General features: G+C 38.5%; 1 protein-coding gene across 4 annotated transcripts in view; it reads left to right on the plus strand.

Annotated features, from left to right (window-relative positions):
• The window catches only part of IKZF3 (IKAROS family zinc finger 3), a 93,148-nt gene that overhangs the window by 23,452 nt on the left and 46,736 nt on the right, over nucleotides 1–22,960 (plus strand). For all 4 annotated transcript variants that reach the window (XM_004764633.3, XM_045069984.1, XM_045069985.1 and 1 more), the window contains 2 exons: nucleotides 2,839–2,892; nucleotides 5,275–5,376. In XM_004764633.3, coding sequence (XP_004764690.1) covers nucleotides 2,839–2,892; nucleotides 5,275–5,376 — 156 coding nt within the window. The remainder of the gene's footprint in view (nucleotides 1–2,838; nucleotides 2,893–5,274; nucleotides 5,377–22,960) is intronic.

Raw genomic sequence — 22,960 nt, forward strand, 5'->3', positions numbered from 1 at the left:
TTGGATACCTTCTTTATCCTTCTTCAACTCCAGCATTCCAGGTCAGGCAATTCTCCTGCCCGAATGCCCTCTTTAGCCTACTCAGGATCTGATTTCCCATTTGTCTGCTTTCCATATAGAATCCGTCCTTACCTCATTCAGACTGCCCATTCTATATGTCATACTCTTCAGGGTAGTTAGTCTCCAGCAGCCTGCCCTGAGCTCTGTCCCTTCCTTGCATAGATATTGCTCTCTCCCATCTTAGATTTTGACACTCCATACCAGTCTGCTCCCTTGCTTATTTTAAAAATATGTGTCTTTTTCCTGCCTTTATGCTTTGCTGCTATCATCTAATGGATACTCTGTTAAAATTTTAAAATTAAAATAGAATATAAATACAGTGACTATATTTTTCAAAACAAAAATTAAAATATGACCAGACAACAGTATTGAATATTTGAAATTAATACTGTCCTGAACAGTTTTGGGTATATGATCATCATTAAACTAAAGAACAAAGAAGATTTTTCCAGCAATGGAGGAGTACCTCCTATTGACCCAGCCTTCCAACAGATAACAATGATAGATTCTGGACAAAATATGAAAAAAATCTATTACACGAAAGCATTGGAAAACGTCAGAACCAACCTGTTTTTATGTTTGTTTGGGCACCAATTTTAGCCTCAGGGTGACCAAAACTTGGGTAGATAATCTGCAGTTACACTAGCTTAAGAAGCCATAGCAACCATAGAAGGCTGGGAAGTAAGGAGGGAAATTGGTATGAAAAAGGCAGATGGCTTTTTTTTTAAAAGATTTTATTTATTTATTTGACAGAGAGAAAGATCATAAGTAGGCAGAGAGGCAGGCAGAGAGAGAGAGGGGTAGCAGGCTCCCTGCTGAGCAAGGAGCCTGATGCAGGGCTCAATCCCAGGACCCTGGGATCATGACCTGAGCCGAAGGCAGAGGCTTAACCCACTGAGCCACCCAGGCGCCCCGGCAGATGGCTTTTTTATCTGTAAATTCTCTGGCTGCTCCAGATCTCTAGCTGATCACTGAACCACACATATATGGGGTCACACTCTGAGCAGCCCATCTGAGGCTAAAATATTGAACAGAGATTTATGCTTCTGCAAGATATCAGCTTGTGCCAATTTCCCTGGGACTATGAAAGTTCTCTGATCTAGAAAAATTCTCAATTCCAGGCATGCTAGAACATTTGGTTACTCTAGTTGCTGCTCACTAGAGACAGAATTTGAATTTGAGTCTAGGCAAGTTAACTGCATGCTTTAAAAAGTAAAATAAACAAAGAAAAACTCCTATACTCTCCAGAGGAATTTAACAGAATCCAGAAATTCTGTAACATTTCATTTATGATGTCCAGAGTACAATCCAAAATCATTAAGTCATATGAAGAAGTAGGAACATGGGACCCATACTCAAGATAAAAGGAAATCAATGGTGACTGATGTCAAGATGACACAGGTATTGGAACTGGAAGAAAGGATCTTAAACAGCTATGCTAATTATACCCAAAGATGTAAAGGAAAATATGCTTGTAATGAATTAACAGATAGGAAATCTTGGCAAGGAAACTATGATAAAAGAACAAAATGGAAGTTCTAGAACTAAAAGTTATAATATCTGAAATAGAAAACTCACTGGACAAACTTAACAAATTAAGATGACAGGAGAAATAGGAAGTGCACTTGAAGACATATCAATGAAAGTATTCAATCTGAACAACACAGAGGAAAGAAAAGCCACTGGGGTTGGGGGAGAACGATACTCAGGGAATTGTGGGAAAATATTAAAAAATCTAACATACATGCAGTTGGAGTCCTAGAAGGAAAGGAGCAAGAGGATGGAAGAGGAAAAGTATTTGAAGAAACAATGGCTGAAAATGTCTTAAGTTTAGTGGAAAACATAATTTTACAGAAGTTTAGTGATCCTAAGTGGGATAAATTCAAATAAAATCATACCTAGATATACCATAGTCAAACTGCTGAAAATCAAAGATAAAGAGAAAATATTGAAGCATTCAGAGAAAAAGAATACATTATATATAGGAAAAAAATAATACAAATATCACTGACTTCTCATCAGAAACAATAGAGCCTAGGAAGTAGTAGAATGCCATCTTTGAAGTGCTGGAAGAAAACTGTCAACCCAGAATTCTGTATCAAGTAAAAATATCCTTTAAAATTAAAAGCGAAATTAAATAAAAATCTTTAAAAAGGGGTGGGGGCAATGCCTTGGTGGCTCAGTCTGTTGAGCAGCCACCTCTTCATATTGGCTCAGATCATGATCTCACAGTCCCGAGATCAAGCCCCATGTTGGACCCCACACTCAGTGTGGAGTCTGCTTGTCCCTCTTCCTCCATCTTTGTCACTCCCCCCCACTCCTCCCTTGCTGTCTTTCTTTCTCTCTGTCTCAAATAAATAAATAAAAACCTTTAAAATTGAAGGCAAAATAAAGATATTTACAAATAAATGAAAACCAAGAAAAATTGTCATTCACATAGTTCCATGACTAGAAATGCTAATAGAAACTCTTTTGACCAAAGAAACATGATATCAGATGGGAACTCATGTTTTCAGGAAAAAATGGAAAAGTACTAGAAATGTTAAGTACAAAGTAATAATTTTTTTCTTTTAATCTCTTTAAAATACAATTACTGTATAGATAATTCCTTTTATTCTCCTTGAGGTACTTTTTAGGGAGGATAGAGGGAGGAAAGAACAGTCCTGCTCTGAAGAGGAAATCTGCTAAAACTTCCAAAATGGTATCCTTATTAAATGCTCCAAATCTGAAAAAAATTTACTCTAAGTAGCTAATATTTATAATCCTTTTTATTTTCAGATACAAAACCAAATGTGGAACTGAAAAGCACTCAGGAACAGTCTGTGTCCACAGGTAATATCAGGTCTTTCTAGAAATATATCTTTACTGAAATTACCAAAGGTAGAAGAATATTCTGATCACAGTAAAAATGCTATGGAAGTATGTTGGAAAAATTTTGGTTGTCTCTTTCTGACACAAAACTAACTCATCCATTTAGATTACATAAATTCTTTGGCATTATTGGGCCAAATCACACCCTACTTAATGTTGATCACTGTTGTTTTTTTTCCTTAAAAAATTTTTTTAATGGACTGGTTTAAATAAAGACAGTTTTTGTTGAATGGTGTAGTAGCTCCTGTTTTATCTACTTGTGCTTTTCACTATAGATAGAGGTCAGCAAACCTTTTTGTGTAAAGGGAAAGTTAGTACATTTTTAGACTTTGTGTGGGCCATATATAGTCTCTGTTTCATATTCCTTTTTATTTATTTTTATTTTATTTTATTTTATTTTATTTTTTCAGTGTTCCAAGATTCATTGTTTATGCACCATCCCCAGTGCTCCATGCAATACGTGGCCCCCTTAATACCTACTGCCAGGCTCACCTAACCCCCCACACCTCTTTCCTCCAAAATCCTCAGGTTTTTTCTCAGAGTCCACAGTATTTCATGGTTCATCTCCCCCTCTGATTTCCCCCAATTCACTTTTCCTTTCTTTCTCCTAATGTCCTGCATGTTATTCCTTATGCTCCACAAGTAAGTGAAACCATGTGATAACTGGAGGAGATTATACTGAGTGAAATAAATCAAGAAGCGAGTTAATTATCATATTACTTTTTAAATAATCCTTTAAAAATATAAAAACCATTCCTACCTCCTAGGCCCATACAAAAACAAGTCATGGCTAGATTTGGGTCTCAAGCCATAGTTTGCTGACTCCTGCTCCAAAACAAACTATAAACATTTAAAATATTTTCCTAAAAATAACTTATATGTTTTCTAGATTGATTAACTCACTTTGGATAAAAATTTATGCTATATTACAAAATTTATCACTCAAGTATCTTTTTGTCAATTATATTATCAATTATAACCTTATATTTTAATTGAACCTGTACCTCATGTTAGTTGTTCAGGTGTGCACTTTATATTAGTCATTTTGAGCTTGAGAAAAGTGAGCTACTATTTAGAACAGTGTTTTAGAGTTCACAGAGTATATATTACAACATGCAGAAATGAGCAATTTAATGTGTTTATAAATAAAAACATGAGTCCATGATAACCATATTTTTAGCACTTCTTCATCATGGATTTTATGAAATATGTTTCCATTTTACTACTGGATTCCAGCAAAAGTCCTGCTCCATGTGTTCAGTCAAGGGTGCAGCTGAAAGGAATGCCACCCCAAAGTTTCTAGTCACTTCTCCTACTTCACCTAGCTTTAAAAGCCATAGGATTCAGTATCTTTGACTATTTGTTGTATGTAATTGTTATTCAATAAATATTTCACTGAACATTAGGGAGGACATTAGGAGTTTGATAGAAAGTGAATGAATTTTTAGTTTATTTCTTTTGATAACATCTTTTTAAGCTACCATGTTTGAATATGAAATAATACCAGCTACATATTCCTTTTTTTCTAATATCTAATATTATCAGTATTTATATAATATACAAATATATTTAAATATAGTTCTATTAAACTTGATTTTTAATATCTTTGCTATTTGTTTAAGCATGCTTTTATTATGTCTGTTCCCTTTCACTTATGAACTCCTGTAATATGTTATATTTCCCTTACTCCTTTGTCTGAGTCTACATTATAGACCTGTATTATCTCTTGTCTGAGTCTTGCATTATAGTTATGATCTTGTCTTATCTACATCTGTAAATTATAAGCTCCTTAAGGACAGGAATTATGACTTACTCATATCTGCAGCCTTGTCTGCATTTAGTAAATGTTCAAGGAAATAAAGAAACACGAGAGTCAATAAATCTTCCTCAGAATCACATTTATAATGTGAACAGAAAAGGAAAATAAGTTTTGATATACTGTTGCTTATGGTTTTCTCTCAGGAAAACATGTTTCCCAAATTGGGTTATGCCAGTGTTGTTGAGCTCAGTATTTCTCAACACTACATAAATGCTTCTTGTTCATAAATAGCAGTAGTGTTCTACTGAATATTGTGAGACATCCCAAAAGAGAGAGAATTTCTGCCAGGAAAGAACGTGAATGCATTTTAACTCGGGTGCACCCTGGGCATATTTCTGAACCTCAAGAGTTTTCACATATATTCCACTTGGGGTATATATGAAAGGGATACTGGGTCATTAAGAGATTATGCTAAAATGGGATTCTTCTTAATAAAAATATTACATTTTTACATATAAAAAATTTTATATTGTAAAAATCCTTTAAAGTTGGCCTACACAATTAAAATTCTTTTTATCTCCTAGAAGGCCCAGTGATTTTGAATGACTATGATTTAACCAAACCACATGAAACAGAAAATATGGACAGTGCAGAAGGCCCAACCAATGAAGATGAAGATCTAGGAGGTGAGTCATTGTTACGGACTAAAAATAGTTATAGATATGGTTGAGGCTTAATATATAGAAGAAATCAGGATCTCCTAAGGAAAACATGGATTTATGGATTGAGTTGGGAGTAATTAAGTTTTCTTCATTTTATAAGCTTAGTATTTAGGGGCTCCTGGTGGCTCAGTTGGTTAAGTGTCTGCCTTTGGCTCAGGTCATGATATCAGGGTCCTGGGATGGAGCCCTACATCGGGCTCCCTGCTTAATGGGGAGTCTGCTTCTCCCACTCCCTCTGCCATTCCCCCTGCTTGTGCTTTCTCACCCACTCTGTCTCACTTTCATATTAATTTCTTAAAAATATTTTAGAGATATTTTAAAATATTTTTTAGAAATTAATATTTAATTATTTGCCAAAGGATATCAGCAAACTTTGAGAATTTGAGGTGCTTATTCAGAGTTCAAGTATACCAACTTCATTTTTAAAATGTGTATTTGACTCTTTTCCATTTTAAAAATAAGGAATGTTCATTAGAGAAAGTTTGGGGTATTTCCCAACACCAACAACCAGTTCTCCAATTCTTCATACAGTAACTAGGCATCCAACAATCCAATTCAATTCTCTTACTAACTCCTGGAGTTAGCACAGAACCCACAGGTTAAGGGCTCAGTCCCACAAGACTGCCCTCACTTTAGACACCAGTTGAAACTACCAGGTCTCCACATTACCTGCACTTCTGTCCAGCTTGGTTATATATGCAGGATTTTTCACAACTACTACCTTCAATTTTAATAAGGTGCTAGAATCTAGGAAAACACTTTACTTACTATTATTAGTTTATTACAAAGGATAAAACTCAGATGGAAGAGATACATAGGGCAAGGTATGAAGTAGGAGGGGATGGAGCTTCCACACCCTCTCTGGGCACACCACCCTCCCATCGTGTTGGTGTGTTCACCAACCCAGAAACTCTCTGAAACTTATTGTTCAAGAATTTTTATAGAGCTCCGTCTTCAGTCCATCTCACCCCATCACTTTGTCTTTCTGGTGACCATACTGTCCTAAAGTTATCTAAGGTCCTTACCCCAAGCCATCTCATTAGCATAAACTCAGACGAGATCAAAAGGAGATTGTTATAAATAACAAAAGATACTCCTCTCACTCAGGGAATTCCAAGGGTTTGGGGAACTCCTGTGCCAGGAACCTAGGACAAAGACCAAATATATTTTTGTATTTTACCATAAGCTACCTACTGGTCTTTGACCATGAATCTCTTACAGCAAAAGGATTGTAAAAGTCAAGGTACTGGTAGAGTGCCTGGCTGGCTCAGTGGGTTATCAGGTCACATTATCAAGATCATGATCTCAAAGTCATGGGATTGAGCCGCTGTCAAGCCCTGTGTCTGGCTCTATGCTCCGTACAGAGGCTGCTTGAGATTCTCTCTCTCCTTCTTCCTCTGCCCGTTCCCCCTGTCCGTGGGCTTTAAATAAATGAATAGATGGATGAATGGATAGGTTAGATAGATAGATAGATAAAATCTTTTAAAAATAAATAAAGTCAAGGAACTGACACATTACTACAGTCACATTCAGTCATTAATAATTATTCCAGCCCAACCTGGCGATTCACAGACCTGTACCCCTGGGGATAAAAATATATGTTTATAAAAAATAAAAAATTTAAAAAAATAATAATTATTCCAGCCCATCATCGTATCATATGAAAATGTCTCCCAGGGTGAGGCCACTTAGATTTGCAGGCTTCCATTTGATTTTGTCAGGTTCCAAAAACAGGACTGGTCTCCGCAATATATAGCTTCCCCTTTTCAGCATCTGGTATAATTGAACTGAGAGACAATATACATTATCATCTTACTCTGAGCCTCTCTTAAAATTTTAATGTAATACTGGATTTCCTTCATTACCCTTTGATTCATTTCATTTTTATTCATTTCATTCATTTTGATTCATTTCTTTACCCTCAGCTACTATTCCGTCTTAATTTCTACCTGAACCTTTCCATGTTTGGAAGGAACTTTAGGTTTAATGGCTGCGCTGGTCTAGATTGCAGGCAGCAATACTAGTCTAGCAAGTGCCTCCCCCTCAATCCATTCTTGTTCCTACAGGGTAGAGGTACTCAGGTACAAAACCTGCTGAATCTTTACACCACTAGCAGCAGAGCTGGTTTCACTGTTATCTTCAGTTTGGGCAAAAGGATTGAAGGTATAACCTGCCCTATCAGGCCTTTAGCTATTCCAACATAAAGATTTAAAACTGTAGTTATGGTTTCTTGCCTGAAAATCATTTTGTTTCCAGCACTTGTTGCAGCCGTATCCCATGACTACTCCAACAAGTAGGAAAGAGAAAGTTGAGGTGATGAAGAAAATAAAAATTGGGTGAAAGAAAAAGTATGGTCATCAAACCAGTGTCCTCTCCCCTTGGGAAGAATTATAATCATACCAATATATTCCCCCCATGGAAAGAAATTGCATAGTCACATTAGTGCCCTCCCCCAACCCTCTTCCCCAGATCCACCAGAAAAACAGGCATCCATCAGTGAGGATACTCCCTTAGCCCTGCTCATGTTGAGTGTGAGCACACATTCTTAAAGACATACACAAGCCCTTCATGACTACAAGTTTCCCTGTTTTAAACGTTTCAGCTGCCTATTCCAATTCTCTATGAAACTATTCTTCTGAGGACAATATCTCTCTGCCTGTCATTTAATATTATAGGCTATAAAGTGTATTTCTTGTCTTAAAGAAATGTGATTTGGTGGTCCAAATTGGTACAGTATCTTCCAATCCATTTTTTTGCTAATACTCTGACCATTTGCATCTACCACCAGGTAAGCAATGCACAGTCCAGAATCAATGTCTAAAACCCATTTGTAGCCCTCTACCCTGGTTATTGGCATTGGTTCAGTATAATTTACTTGCTAGTGGAAGGGGCCTTCCCTCTGAGGACCCTTTCCCATAGACATAGGCTGCCTCTGTCTCTCTTGTTGGCATTTTGAGTGCAAAGGGAATATGTCCAGATTCAGCTCTCTGTATTGCCGTGGTCCCCAAATGTCTCCTCCTTTTATGAACCCAGGTAGTCACTTCAAATAAGTACAGTGTGATATCCACTTGGTTCTAATGACCTTCCAAGCCTGGAAGGGGATTCTTCTGATGGGCATCAACATGTCCTACTTTAATGTACCCCTCAAATTTCTGTATGGTCATGCTTTCAAAGGGCATCCCTTTAAAAGATCAGTTTTCCGGGACGCCTGGGTGGCTCAGTTGGTTGGACAACTGCTTTCGGCTCAGGTCATGATCCCGGAGTCCCGGGATCGAGTCCCGCATCAGGCTCCCAGCTCCATGGGGAGTCTGCTTTTCCGTCTGACCTTCTCCTCGCTCATGCTCTCTCTCACTGTCTCTCTCTCAAATAAATAAATAAAATCTTTAAAAAAAAAAAAAAAAGATCAGTTTTCCTTCTGCCTATCCCTATGGCCAGGCCACTGGCCCTCACCCATGACTCAGGTAAAACCCAAAATGTAGACAGAGGCTTTTGTCATTGTTCTATTCCTCCATCACTGCTAGGAAAACAGCACGGAATTCATCCACTGAGTTGATTTGTTTTTCCAACTTCAGTCAGAGTGGTGGTCTTCCACACAGGACATTTTTCATTTACCTTGGAACTGCCACCCATAAACCAAGAAGCTCTTTGTTGTTCAGTCACAGCTGTCTATCATGCACCATCCAAGTAATGATATAGCTTCACATTGTTCCGAAGTCGGTCCATAGGGGGAAAGATTCTCTGCTTGTGAGTACCTCCTGCTTGCATGCCTCAGGTCGCATAATCCTGTATAAACCATTTCTGTCTTATTATGGAACTCTCCTGGGCATTGCTCTCCCAAAAGCCTTAGAGCATTTCTGTGACATCACCTAAGACAGTATGTGTATTTCAGATGTTAAGACTGTTTTTGTACTGCAGTCATAGGGGAAGTTTCAGTTAATGTCCAATAGCAGGCTGCTAATAGCCCTTCAAATGGAATTCTCCATCCCATAGTCCTAACAGCTGCTGGGAAGCAATTTCAGGTTTTTTCGATAAACCCCAATTTATGCTCCACATAGAGCTACCACACAGACTCTGTCCCCACCCAGCACTGCCACTTCTCACCTACACTGTGGACTTGGGCAATCTCATCCATCCCCATTTAGCATTTTGAATTAATATGACAGATTTACATGCCTTCTGTTTTATAGAAACAGTTAATTCCCTAGTCACACACAATATCCACGGCCATAAGACATTCAGGTAAGAGATGCAGCCGCTTCAAACATACTAGCTTTCCTCCAGACTTTTGTCTTAATCCTTCAACCCTTCCGTTCCTAACTGTGACCTATCAACAGGTTTTGGTTTTATAAAATGAGGTAAGGGAGATGTTCCCCAGTCAGACAAATATCCATTCTCATAATACTTTCAGGTAAAGGAGACACAATTTCTTCACATAGAGCCTATTTAAACATTCCTATTTCCATCTAAGCTTCCACCTTAATCCTATCAACCCTTAAACATTTCTATATTCTCTCAAAGTGAATATTCCTGATGGGCTTCACTAACAAGTTGTTTTGTTTTGTTTTTAAATTTTTTTTTTTTTTTTTTTTTTTTTTTTTTTTGAGAGAGAGACGGTGAGAGAGGGCATGAGCGAGGAGAAGGTTAGAGGGAGAAGCAGACTCTCCATGGAATTGGGAGCCCAATGCGGGACTCGATCCTGGGACTCCAGGATCATGACCTGAGCCGAAGGCAGTCGTTCAACCAACTGAGCCACCCAGGCACCCCACTAACAAGTTTTGATACCACAGTGGATGAGGTTGCCATGTCAGGGAGTCCCAGAAAATTTTCTTCTCCACCCCCTGACCATTTTACCCTTTCATGTGCAGAAGGCTTTTCATCCCTAGTGAGAGGCTGAGCCCTGTCCCCTTTGTCATAACAAAGATTAATCTGCCTATTGCCTTAGCTAATTTCAGATCAGATTTCTGTTTGTAATCTTTGTCTTTTGGCTTTGTAAGTTCCTCTACACTGGAATGAATAGAGTGGACTTGTTTGGGCACTTTAATGGAAGAAGTCTGGTCCACCCAATCTTGCACAGTGTTGTCTTAAGATCTTTGTTTCAAACCCTTCAATGTCTGTTTCCTTTATCCTGTTTCTTAATAAAAATCTAAAGATTTTCACCCTGCTGAAATGAGTCCTTTGACTCTCCCCTTTCTTTTTCTTTGTTTTGACCTTAACCAATGTTTCCTTTATTCTTCTTATTTCTTAGTAACCATTTACAATTTTCCACCTTGTTGGGACAAGTCCCTTGATTCTTCCTTCTGCCTTTCTTCATTTTCTCATTAATTAACTTAATGTTTTCATTAGCCTCTGTAAAACCCAAGAGGGGAAGCTAAGACTGCAGATTCACTCTGGTTTCTTCTACTGTTGCTTGATTTTGGAGTAGGAAGGTTACATGGGGTACCCATACAAAAGGGGCTCCCTATTTTGTGTTTTCTTAGATTCTGTGTTTGTCTCTTTGGAATCCATTCATCATAGGACCAGTTTTATTAATTGTATTGTCTTATTTTTGTACGCTTTGATATTTGAGGCTTTTATAGACTGGGGAAAAGACTGCTTTTCCCAGGGGTAGCCAATTCTTACAGATGGCAGAAGGGTTAACCAGGATCATGCTTTTCATATACAAACCAATCAGTCCAGAGCCTGTACCTCCCAACTATCTCCTTACCTATTTCTCATATACCAAGCTAATATTTCCCTGCCCAAAATCATCCCACAGCCAAGTATATCAGGTAACTAAAGACCATTCTGTGTCCCAAAGTCTTCCAGGATTATTCAAAGCAGCCAATCCTAAACTGTTTACTCTGCCTGCCTTGCCTTTTCTCAGAAACTCCAGTAAAAACTCTGGCCTAGGATATCCTTAACTGCTCTTTTCTGCCTCCTGACTGACACTGGTGCTTTCCAGCCCTGTGAGGGCACTACCCCTCTATGGGTCCTGTGAATATAATAAACTTCTTCCTTCCAATCTTTGTCCTCATCTCCTCCTATGGCTTTACTAACTTTACCATACCATATCCAATATGCACATTCTTATAACACCCCCTTAAAGCACAGCATTTATCATGACCTTGGGAACAGGCATATTTAATGAATTAATATCTCTGTTATCGTAAAGCCAGTCCCATATGGCTTACATACAAAGTTTATCAGCTGTTTCATCTGGATGTTCCACTGGCATTTATAGAGGGAGTCAGATAGTCCTCTTCTCAGAGTAAAAAACTGACTCTAACAGTGGCTTTCATCTAATCTACAAGGCTGCTGAGCGTCTGGATCACATACAGCCATCTGATTATTCCAGACGAGATCGGGCGCGTTCAGGGTGGTATGGCCGTAGACCATCTGATTATTCCATAGTGTGCTGTGGGTTGGATATCAACCCAAACATGCTTTTCTTCTCTATAGAATCAAAACCAAATACACTTCCCCTAAATTAGTCACTCTTTTTTTTTTAAAGATTTTATTTATTTATTTGACAGACAGAGATCACAAGTAGGCAGAGAAGCAGGCAGACAGAGAGAGAGAGAGGAGGAAGCAGGCTCCCTGCTGAGCAGAGAGCCCCATGCAGGGCTCAATCCCAGAACCCTGGGATCACGACCTGAGCTGAAGGCAGAGGCTTTAACTCACTGAGCCACCCAGGCATCCCTAAATTAGTCACTCTTACTGTCCATTTTAGTAATGGTTCTTCAGGAGCTAATGATACTGATTCACAAAATGAGACAGCCCAGCCCTTTCAACACTATATCCCCTCGATTTTGCCCTCCAACTGTGTGAACTATCTTTTTGGTGACCAGAGGCCTTAGAGGTACTCTTTATTGTTCCCTCAAAATTTTACCTTTTGGGGCAGCTTTGAGCTTAGTATCTGAAGCTTAAAGTGACTGAAGTCTGAGCTTGGTCCAACATCAAGGTTTGATCTAACACTCTTTTTTCATTTCATTTTAGTTAATTCAGAAAACAGTAACCAATTTAACTTTTTTCCTGCTAGTTTGCATTTCCTTATGCAGCCAGTGAGCCAGCTCCACAGGAAGGAGATCCATCTCTGAAAACCCTTGGTAATTTTACCTTTAGTCACTGATCATAACACAGCTGCTTTTCCATAACATGGGTGACCATGTGGCCAGGAATCAGAGGTTCCTCCTTCCTTGCTCTTCTTTTCTCTTCCCAAACCACATGTTTCCATGAGCCCAGATTGTTTTAACAAATCCCACCCCTGACACCAATTCTGGGATTTATTTTCCAACACCAATAATTTCTCCATAAACCAAATGGGCATCCAAAAATTCAATTCAATTCTCGTAATAATAACTCCTAGAGTTAGCATAGAACCCACAGTTGAAGGGCTCAGTGACCTCACTTTATTTTATTTTTAAAATTTAATTTATTTGAGAGAGAGAGAGAGAGGAAGAAAGCATAGGCAGGGGAAAGAGGAGGGCAGAGGGAGAGGAACAAGCAGACTCCCCACTAAGCCGGGAGCCTGATGGGGGCTCAATCCCAGGACCTCGGGACCACAGCCTGAGCCAAAGGCAGACACTCAACCAACTGAGCCACCCAGGTGCCCCAGACGGCCCTCACTTTAGACACCAATTGAAGCTACCAGGTCTCCACATTACCAGCACTTCTGTCCTGCTTGGCTACATATGCAGGGTTTTCCACCACCATCCACCCCAGGTTTGATAAGTTGCTAGGATGACTCACAGAATCTAGGAAAGCATTTTTCTTACTATTACTAGTTTATTATAAAGGATACAACTTCATGAGAGCTCCATGCCCTCTCTGGGCACACAACCCTCCATCCTCTTGTTGTGTTTACCAATCCAGAAACTCTCTGAATCTCATTGTTCAAGAGTTTTCATAGAGCTCAATCTCCAGTCCCGTTCCCCCTCCCAGAGGTTGGTGGTTGGAGCTGAAACCTTTAACCCTTAGTCACTTTGTCTTCCCAGTGATCTTCCCATCCTGAGGTTATCTAGAAGCCCCACCCTATGTTCATTAGCATAAACTCAGGTGTGATTGAATGGAGCTTGTTATGAATAACAAAAGACACTCTTAAACCTTGGGAAATTCCAAGGGTTTTAGGAACTCTGTCAGGAACAGGGGACAAAGACTAAGTATGGCTTAATATTTTACCACCTTTTAGAAAGTTCATAGAATGAAAAAAGAAAAACTTACCTCTCTCCCTACCACCCAAAGATAGTCTTTATCAGCACTATGGAATACTTTTAGGTTTTTTTGTGAATTCTGAGCACTATATTTATATTAACATTGCACACGTTTTATGCTAATATTTATGTTGATAAATCTGATCACTATTACTTTATGAACGTCACTCAGATCTCATCTTAGATGTCAATTTTTTCAAAAGATTTTCCCTGACAGCTCAGTCACTATTTTAACACATTCCCTATTTTAATTCTCTGCGTGGCACTTACCATGGATAATTTTGGAGTTTTATTTATTTCTTTATTGTCTTTCTCTATCTTTTATGAGCCAAGGTCTTGGGCTTTTTCACTGCTAGTATTTATAACACTTAGAATAGTACTTGGCCTTCTCAAGATCTTTTTCTTTTGTTTTAGATTCTTAAGGGACCAAGAAATATAGTTCTATGTCTAAAACTTCTGAGATTCAAATCACAGCTTCAACTAACATTCCAGCTCTGCCTAGCTATACATTCATTTGTACCAGTTCTTAACCACAGAGACGAAAAATGCTGCCTGGCACAGGATGTGGTCATTTGTGCTGAGGAAAGGCATACAATGTTCTACCAACTTCACCCTGCAACCTCTTGAAGATGCTATCCATGGAGTCATACTCATAATGAAGCAAGTGATAACTCTGCCTTTGGCTTGTATTTTTCTGAGTTAGGGTTTCTGAATTTTGATAGGTGATGCCATTAAGTTTATGTTTGGACCTTTGGTCTGGAAATTTATAATTATGTTAGAAGTCACTCTGGATTCAGAAGTAGCCTATGCATTTTATGTTTTCAGGTGGTCAGAAAAAAAACACAGAAAATTAAATACTCAGTCATTCCAATTTTAGTATACTTGCTTCTGAAGTAAGCACCAGATTAAATACTCAAATGAATATATTGGGATGCCTGGGTGGCTCAGTTGGTTGAGCAGCTACTTCGGCTCTGATCATGATCCCAGGGTCCTGGAATTAAGTCCCACATTGGGTTTCCTGCTTGGTGGGGAGTCTACTTCGTTCTCTCCTTCTGCCTCTGCCCCACACCCTCTGCCCCGGCTTGTACACTCTTTCTCTTTCTCAAACCAATAAATAAAATCTTTAAAATAAATAAATACTCAAATATAAACAATAACAACAAAAAAACCCAAACAACTCCATTTAATAGTAGGAATTTAAAAGAAATATTGTAAAAACCCATGTGATATAGCACTTCCATAGGAATCCATACAATAGATTCCAGGCCTCTGCATTTTGACCCTGTTCCAGGAGTACATCCAAGGAGAAAAAAGAGACATTCAGCCTCTGTGGTCCATTCGTTTTGGATCATCTTTGACTGTTATAGCTTCCAATGTCATTTCAATCTCCTTACCTCCAATTCTATGTCAGTTGATGAATGGAGTATCAGTGTATTTTTCCCAGGTGTTAGGGATCTAAGAGTGTTGTAACATTTCTTGGTAGAGACTAGAAGATATAATCAGTCATTCTAAATAATTTGGGAAAAACAGAAGAAATGGCTTTTTCCACTAACCCTGATTTAAAAAGAAATGAGGGACACTTGAAGGGCTCAGTTCGTTAAGCATCCGACTCTTGATTTCTGCTCAGGTCATTATCTCAGGGTTGCAAGATCAGGCCCCAAGTTGGGCTCCAGCTCTGTGGTCAGTTGGGAGTCCACTTGAGATTCTCTCCCTTTCCCTCCCCCCCCCCTTACATTCTCTCTCTAAATTAAATAAATCTTAAAAAAAAAAAAAAGAAAGAAAGAAAGAAACGAACAGGCTGACTTTAGCTTTAAAAGATTAATCCTTTATTTCACAATTAAGCTCCAAACTGATTACTATTAATGTTGGCACTTAATCTGAGTCATATACCTTTGGAAAGATTGTTACCAGGACTCTACTTTTTAAAAACATAAGATATTATCAGTAGATACAAGTTATACATGCTAAACTGTAAAATAATAGAACTGAAAAGTAGCATTGGGGCACCTGGATGACTCAGTTGGTTAAGCAACGGCTTTCAGCTCAGGTCATGATCCTGGAATCCTGGGATCCAGTCAGGCTCCCTGCTCAGTGAGGAGGAGTGTGCTTCTCCCTCTGATCCTCCTCCTTCTCATGCTCTCGCTCTCACTCTCTCTCAAATAAATATTTTTTTTAAAAAAAGGAAAGTAGCGGGCGCCTGGGTGGCTCAGTGGGTTAAAGCCTCTGCCTTTCGGTTTAGGTCATGATCCCAGGGTTCTGGGATGGAGCCCCACATCGGGCTCTCTGCTCAGCAGGGAGCCTGCTTCCTCCTCTCTCTCTCTCTCTCTCTCTCTCTCTCTCTGCCTGCCTCTCTGCCTACTTGTGATCTTTGTCAAATAAATAAATAAAATCTTAAAAAAAAAAAAGGAAAGTAGCATTACCTGGAAGAAGTTATGTGTGTTGCATAATAAAGTACTACTGTTACATTCAGCATAGGGAAACATTAAAACTAATTAGGATTATACTTTCAAAGATAATTAGACTTAGGGGTGCCTGGGTGGCTCAGTCGGTTAAGCAGCTCAGGTCATGATTTCCAGATCCTGGGATCAGGCCCTTCATTGGGCTTCCTGCTCAGCAGAGAGTCTGCTTTTCTCCCTCTTTCTCTCTCCTTCCTTGGACCCTCCCTACTGCTCATTCTCTCTCTCTCTCAAATACATAAAAATCTTTTAAGAAAAGATAATTAGAGGGTCGCCTGGGTGGCTCAGTGGGTTGAGCCGCTGCCTTCGGCTCCGGTTGTGGTCTCAGAGTCCTGGAATCGAGTCTCGCATTGGGCTCTCTGCTCAGCAGAGAGCCTGCTTCCCTCTCTCTCTCTCTCTGGCTGCCTCTCCATCTACTTGTGATTTCTCTCTGTCAAATTAATAAATAAAATCTTTTTTAAAAAAAGAAAAGAAAAGATAATTAGAATTATACCTTTAAAGGAAATTTAGCTATCTAAAAGCATGCTTTAGAGGATCCTATTCTATTTAAGTTTAATGAAAGCATTTTTTTAAGTTCTCCAAAAAGTTTTAGAAATTAAGATCTGTCCTAGAATGTTTTAAACTCAGAATATTGTAATCATGTCTGATTTATATGTTAAAGAAAATGAAATTTCATCTGTATCTTTCTAAGTTTCCAGCTTTTAGAAAATTATTTATAGAAGATTAAAAGTGCTCACTTTATTTTTCTCTTATGGAAAGAAAACTAAATTTTTTAGGGGGAATAAGTGTTTACCCAGCTAGAAGTATTGAGTGAGAAACAAAAAATATTCAGAAAAAAAAAACTTCTAAAAGATATTAACATTTAACATAAATTCACTTGTTTCCTATCATCCGGATATTGACCGTTTTTTAGAGTTTTTGTTGTGTTAAGTAATCCCCAGGCCTAATGTGGGGCTCCAACTCACGACCCAGAGATGATTTTTTTTTTAAACTATATATTCCTATGAGCTTAGTGCAGGAGTTGGCAATTTTTTTCTGTAATGGGCCAGATGGCAAATATCTTGGGCTTTGTGACCAAATGATCTCTGTTGCAGCATCTCAATTCTGCTATTGTATTGTAAAACAGCATAGAAGATATATAAATGAGTGTGCATGGCCATATGTATACCAGTAACCTTATGTACAAAAGCAGGCAGTGAGTCAGATTTGTCCTTTAGATCATAGTTTGCTGACTCTTGGCCTGATGTAACATTTATTGTGTGATGAGTTAAGAATGTTTTTGCTCCTTGAAGGAACAATGATCATGTAAATATTTCAAAAGAACATCAATGGGGAGTCTAACGCTATTATTTTGTAAAGAGAAAAAATATATATCACTAACAGCTTTGTTTATCTTATACATAGATTAGCTCCTTATGTAAATTAATTGGTCACAAATAAAATGATCTGTGGATTAAATGTGTTACCTCTTAGTTGGTTTTAGTTGGTTCATTGTTTCTTCTTGAAAATTTAAATCTAATAGACTAATACACTGGAGATATTTACATCAATTCAAGTTTATTTCTTCCATGAGACCTCCTTGTACTATCTCAGCTCCCTCAAGTGTAGTCTTAGGGCTGAGTTTTTGGAGTGTGTTTAATTAGTACTTGCTTAAGCACCTAATTATACTGTGTTTGAAACTGTGCATGACAAACTTTCACCCCATTACATTATAAGCTTTTTGAAAAAAAGAGCCCTAATAGCCCACATTTATATCTTTGTAAAAATACCTACCCTATAAAGTAATGTAATCAAAGTGGATTAAAAACACAAGAAATGAAGAGGTTCAGAGTTCTTTTTTAAGCCTGGCCATTGACTCCTATGAACTATTATTATTTCTCTTTTCAGTGACCAACCACAACCCTCATCAGACTAATCTTGAACAGTAGGAAATAACCAAGGATCTCCAAGTCTTTTGGTTTTGTTTAGCAATTTGATGAGTGCAGGGGTACCATAGGCACTTCACTGAATACAAAGGACATTGGGACCTTTGTGTTGGACCTAAAATGTCATTGAGATACCACTAAGGTCAAAAGCAGAAGTTAAAGAAATATTTATAACATACTGTAAGAAAGAATATCCCTATTGCTTGTATGGGCCCCATGTTCCCCAAGGAACACAATAAAATATAAGCCACTGGACTTCAGGGCTAGAGGTCAGAAGTCTCAAATCAGGATGTCAGCATGACCATGCTCCTTCTAAGGGCTCTAGGAGGATCCTGCCTTGCTTCTGTCTAGCTTCTGCTGGCTCCCAGCAACCCCTGGTGTTCTTGACTTGTGGCAGTGTGACTCCAACCTCCATCTCCTTCAGGGGCCTTCTTCTCCTTTTCTTATACAGAGAGCAGTCATTGGATTAAGGGCCCACCCTAATCCAGTGTGATCTCATCTTACCTAATAACATCTACAAAAGTCATTCTCAATTTCCTGGCAAACATGAATTTTGGGGAGACACTTCAACAGACTATACTTTTTCTCTCTCTCATCTTTACAACTATCAAATATGCCTGAAATAAAATAGATGAAATAGATTGCTTTTTAATTATTTGTACAGTGTTATTTTCTATTGTGATACCTTAGATCAAAGATAAATTTAATTAGAAAGTCTGCTGAAAAGAAATTCTTCCCACCTCAGGAGATACAGCTCCTGTCTTCAGTAGCTTTCCATGTCAAAGTCTGTCTCTTCAGAGGTGTACAACATTTTTGCGCTCATGAGAAATAAAAACTACTTTGATGCTTCTGAAAGGGGGAGGCAGAAAACCCAAGCCACATTTGTGGTTTATGGATGCTAATTACTGCTACATTTAGATGTGTGAAGGAGGGGTCTATGGCTGGAGCGAGCTGGGAGAGACCAAGTGAGCCTCGCCGAGGCGCTCACTGAGGTTCCAGTGGTACTGCTCAGCACACGCAAATATATGCTTCAAAAGGAAGTGCCGTTTTTTATCAAAATATTACATCTCTCAAGCCCAGATCAAGACCTGTTGCTCATGGGATGCAGGGGTTATCTTACAAAATCAGCAGTGCTTTGCTGCAGAAGTTCACTCACAGGGGATTTCTGTAAGTGCTCACAATGGGCAGAGGCTTTACCGTTTCTACTGTGTCAAACGGGTATGTTCTTTTGGTGACAGAACACCTCCGTGAATTTTTTAACAAAAAACATCTCTGGATTCTTTTTTTTTTTTTTTCTTTTTTAAACCAAGCTGTGTAGCACAGTGAACTAAAAGGAACTTAATAGGAAAATATTTGGCATCTGCAAAGGAGGAATGGGTAATTGTAATGGTTGACAGAAAAATGGATCTGCTCACTGTCCTTAGTGGGTCCTTGAAGACTCTTTCCCCCTTTCTTTTGTGTGTTTTTTTTTAAACTGTGGAGCAATAGTGTTTGTACCTCCTTGGAGTAGAAACAAGGTGCAAAATAAAATGTAAATTCCGGTCCAGTTATTTAGCTGTGTGCATGAAACACCCATGTGTGCCTGATAATTCTCATAGCATCTCATCTTGCCTTGCAAGTTCAGCTTCTCAAACTAAGTTTGGCACCGGGCATGGTGACCTGGGCCATTGTGTACTCTAGTGCAATTTGGTAATCACACGAAGGCACCCTGCTGAGGAATAAGTGAGGAATCCCAGTGGTGTGCCTGAGTCAGCTCATAATCGCTTATTAAACTTTCAGGAATTTTGTCAGCTGGCTGGCTTCATGTTGGTAGTTTGAATTCAGCCATGGTATTTATACCACTGACATCAGCAAATGCTACAAATAAGCCCTTCCCCCAACTCTGAGTTGGTTTTTGAGCACTTGCTAGCACACCACCAGACTGACTGAATGAAATCCTGTTCTTCCTCCCTAGCTCATCATTTTTCATAATTTGTCAGAGGGGAGCTTTTTCTTTTTTCTTTGGTAAATTGCGTGAAGGAAAACAGTGTTGGAGATGAGAAAAGTACATTTTATCTTTAAAGAATGAGGATCACATTACTGTAAAGTTAATGAAATAATAGGAGTTTTTTGGTAGATATGGTTACAAAAAGCACAAAGCAACAACAGTGAGGTTTAGATTAGACACTACTGACCATACCTTAAACTTACAATGTCCCAAGTAATCATGAATCAGTTACTTCTTTCTGAATCCCATAACATAAGAATTTTAACTTGCTCCTGTACTTTGTCTACCAATGAGCTGACAACATGGCAAGGGTAGAATCTTCTTCAGTGGTACTATTCTTTTATGCCAGAATTTGGGCTATATAGTTAATACTCAGTATTTATCCATTTTTCTTTCTGCCTTACCATCCAGCCATCCATTTATCCATTCATCCCCTGCATTGTTCTAAGTGCTCACTAAATAACTGTCAGTCAGTTAAGCAGAGTAAGGAAGCGCACATGTGAATACATTTTGGCATTGGGTCTCTTTTAGCCATCAAACTGAGATACGGGAAGACTTTTCAAAGATTAAGTGGGTGTGGATAATTTTAAGTGAATCAATTTCCAGGGGTTTCAACTTCAGTATGTTCTCTTTCCTAAATCTGATCTGCCTTGTAAGACTGCTATAGTTAAGTTTCTTCTTCCCCATCTCCCCATTCACAATGATCCTTCTCATTATCCTTCACAATTATCCTTCTTATAAAAGAAGGACACATCATTCACCTATCCCAAACCTTACTCTTTGCCCTAATGTGTAAATATTTCCAAGATGCCACATAAAGGATCAATTAGATAACTTCTTTAATCAAACTTTTGTAAATCCTTCCTCCTCCATCCATCTCATTAAAAGATACATTGCCAGGGTGCCTGGGTGGCTCAGTTCGTTGGGCAACTGCCTTCGGCTCAAGTCATGATACTGGCTGGAGTCCCAGGATCGAGTCCCACATTGGGCTCCCTGCTCAGCAGGGAGTCTGCTTCTCCCTCTGACTTCTCTCCTCTTATGCTCTCTCTCATTTCTCTCTCTGTCTCTCAAATAAATAAAATAAAATCTTTTTTTTATTTTTTAGATTTTATTTATTTATTTGAAAGAGAGACAGTGAAAGAGAACATGAGTGAGGAGAAGGTCAGAGGGAGAAGCAGACTTCCCATGGAGCTGGGAGCCTGATGTGGGACTCGATCCTGGAACTCCAGGATCATGACCTGAGCCGAAGGCAGTCGTCCAACCAACTGAGCCACCCAGGCGCCCTAAAATAAAATCTTAAAAAGATACATTCCCAACAAATTTTACTTTTTATATTTAATAATTATTCATAAAGATTTGTAACATATCTATATGGTTTTAATCAATTATATGCTAATAATTATAATAACTCAATCCAGAAGAAATTTTTCTACCCCTAGCACTTCATATTAACAAATATTTTTATTTATACATACATATATTGTTGTTGCTGTAGAAAAGTATGATAGGATGAGCAATAAAGATTCAGGCATAAAAGAACAGTATATGGGGCGCCTGGGTGGATAAGAGGGTTAAAACCTCTGCCTTCGGCTTGGGTCAGGATCCCAGGGTCCTGGGATGGAGCCCCGCATTGGGCTCTCTGCTCAGCAGGGAGCCTGCTTCCCTCCTCTCTGCCTGCTTGTCATCTCTGTCTGTCAAATAAATAAATAAATAACATCTTTTAAAAATAAATAAATAAAAATAAAAGTACAGTATGTGGGGTGCCTGGGTGGCTCAGTGGGTTAAAGCCTCTGCTTTCAGCTCAGGTCATGATCCCAGGGTCCTGGGATGGAGCCCCACATTGGGGGTCTCTGCTCTGCAGGGAGCCTGCTTCCTCCTCTCTCTGCCCGCCTCTCTGCCTACTTGTGATCTCTGTCTGTCAAATAAATTAAAAAAAAAAAAAAGAAAAGAAAAGAAAGAAAGAACAGTATGTAAGGGGGCTCTTGGGTGACTCAATCAGTTAAACATCCAATTCTTGATTTCGGCTCAGGTCATAGTCTCAGGGTTGTGAGATGGAGCCCCATGTAGGGCTTGGTGCTCTTTAAGGAGTCTGCTTGAGAATCTCTTTTCCCCCCAGTTGCATGCACATAAGTGCAAAGGGGTGTATGTGCGTGTGTGTGCATGCACTCTCTCTCTGTCTCTCATAAATAAATCTTTAAAGAACAGTACCTAAGGATGAAGTTCAATGGGGAAAGTGAAACGGATATAGAAGTTCAGGGAGAAATTTTTCTGGTTTTTTTTTTAAACTTATTTATATATTTTTAAATTTATGATGGAGTAAATAAAATTACTAATATTTATATTTCATTGGAAACATTTCAAGGAGTGCATTAACAGTTTAAATCATTATTATTTATAGTAAACAAAATTTGTATTTGTTTAGAAAATGTTTAAACTATGATGAAAAATTGTAGATGTCAACTTGATTTCCACTTAATATCTGCTGTGTATAAGGAAGAAACATAACTTTTCAAAAATTCTTTTTAGGGTACTTGAGCCAATAATTTGAAGACCAACCCCTGTCATATAAAGTATAGACAGTGTAGCACAGAGGAGCCTTCAGTTTAAGCCTCAGCCTATTTAAAGGCCTAATACAAAGATTCTCAACCTGAAATCTCAAGATTTGGGAAATGTCTCAAAACTATATGAAATTTTGTGTTTATGGGCATGTGTGTATTTTATCTAGGCCAAGAGTACAGTTCTCATAGAAGTCCATAACTCAAAAGATTAAAAAGCTCTGACCAAGGTATATAAGGTCTTACAGCTTCTAGACTTTGTTGTTTTTATAATAGTTCCATATGTAATGGTCTATAGAACAGCTTCCAACATAAAGAATTTTGGATCGGCTCTGTATGTATATAAAATAACATATACTTATTATAAAAAATCATGAAATAGGCATAATCCTCCTTTCTCACTAACCTGAAAGCTATCGTAGGGCAAACTTTTGAT

The sequence above is a fragment of the Mustela putorius genome, unplaced genomic scaffold, assembly GCF_011764305.1.
Source record: "Mustela putorius furo isolate JIRA1106 unplaced genomic scaffold, ASM1176430v1.1 tig00003962_pilon_pilon_pilon, whole genome shotgun sequence".
In the NCBI taxonomy this organism is placed as follows: domain Eukaryota; kingdom Metazoa; phylum Chordata; class Mammalia; order Carnivora; family Mustelidae; genus Mustela; species Mustela putorius.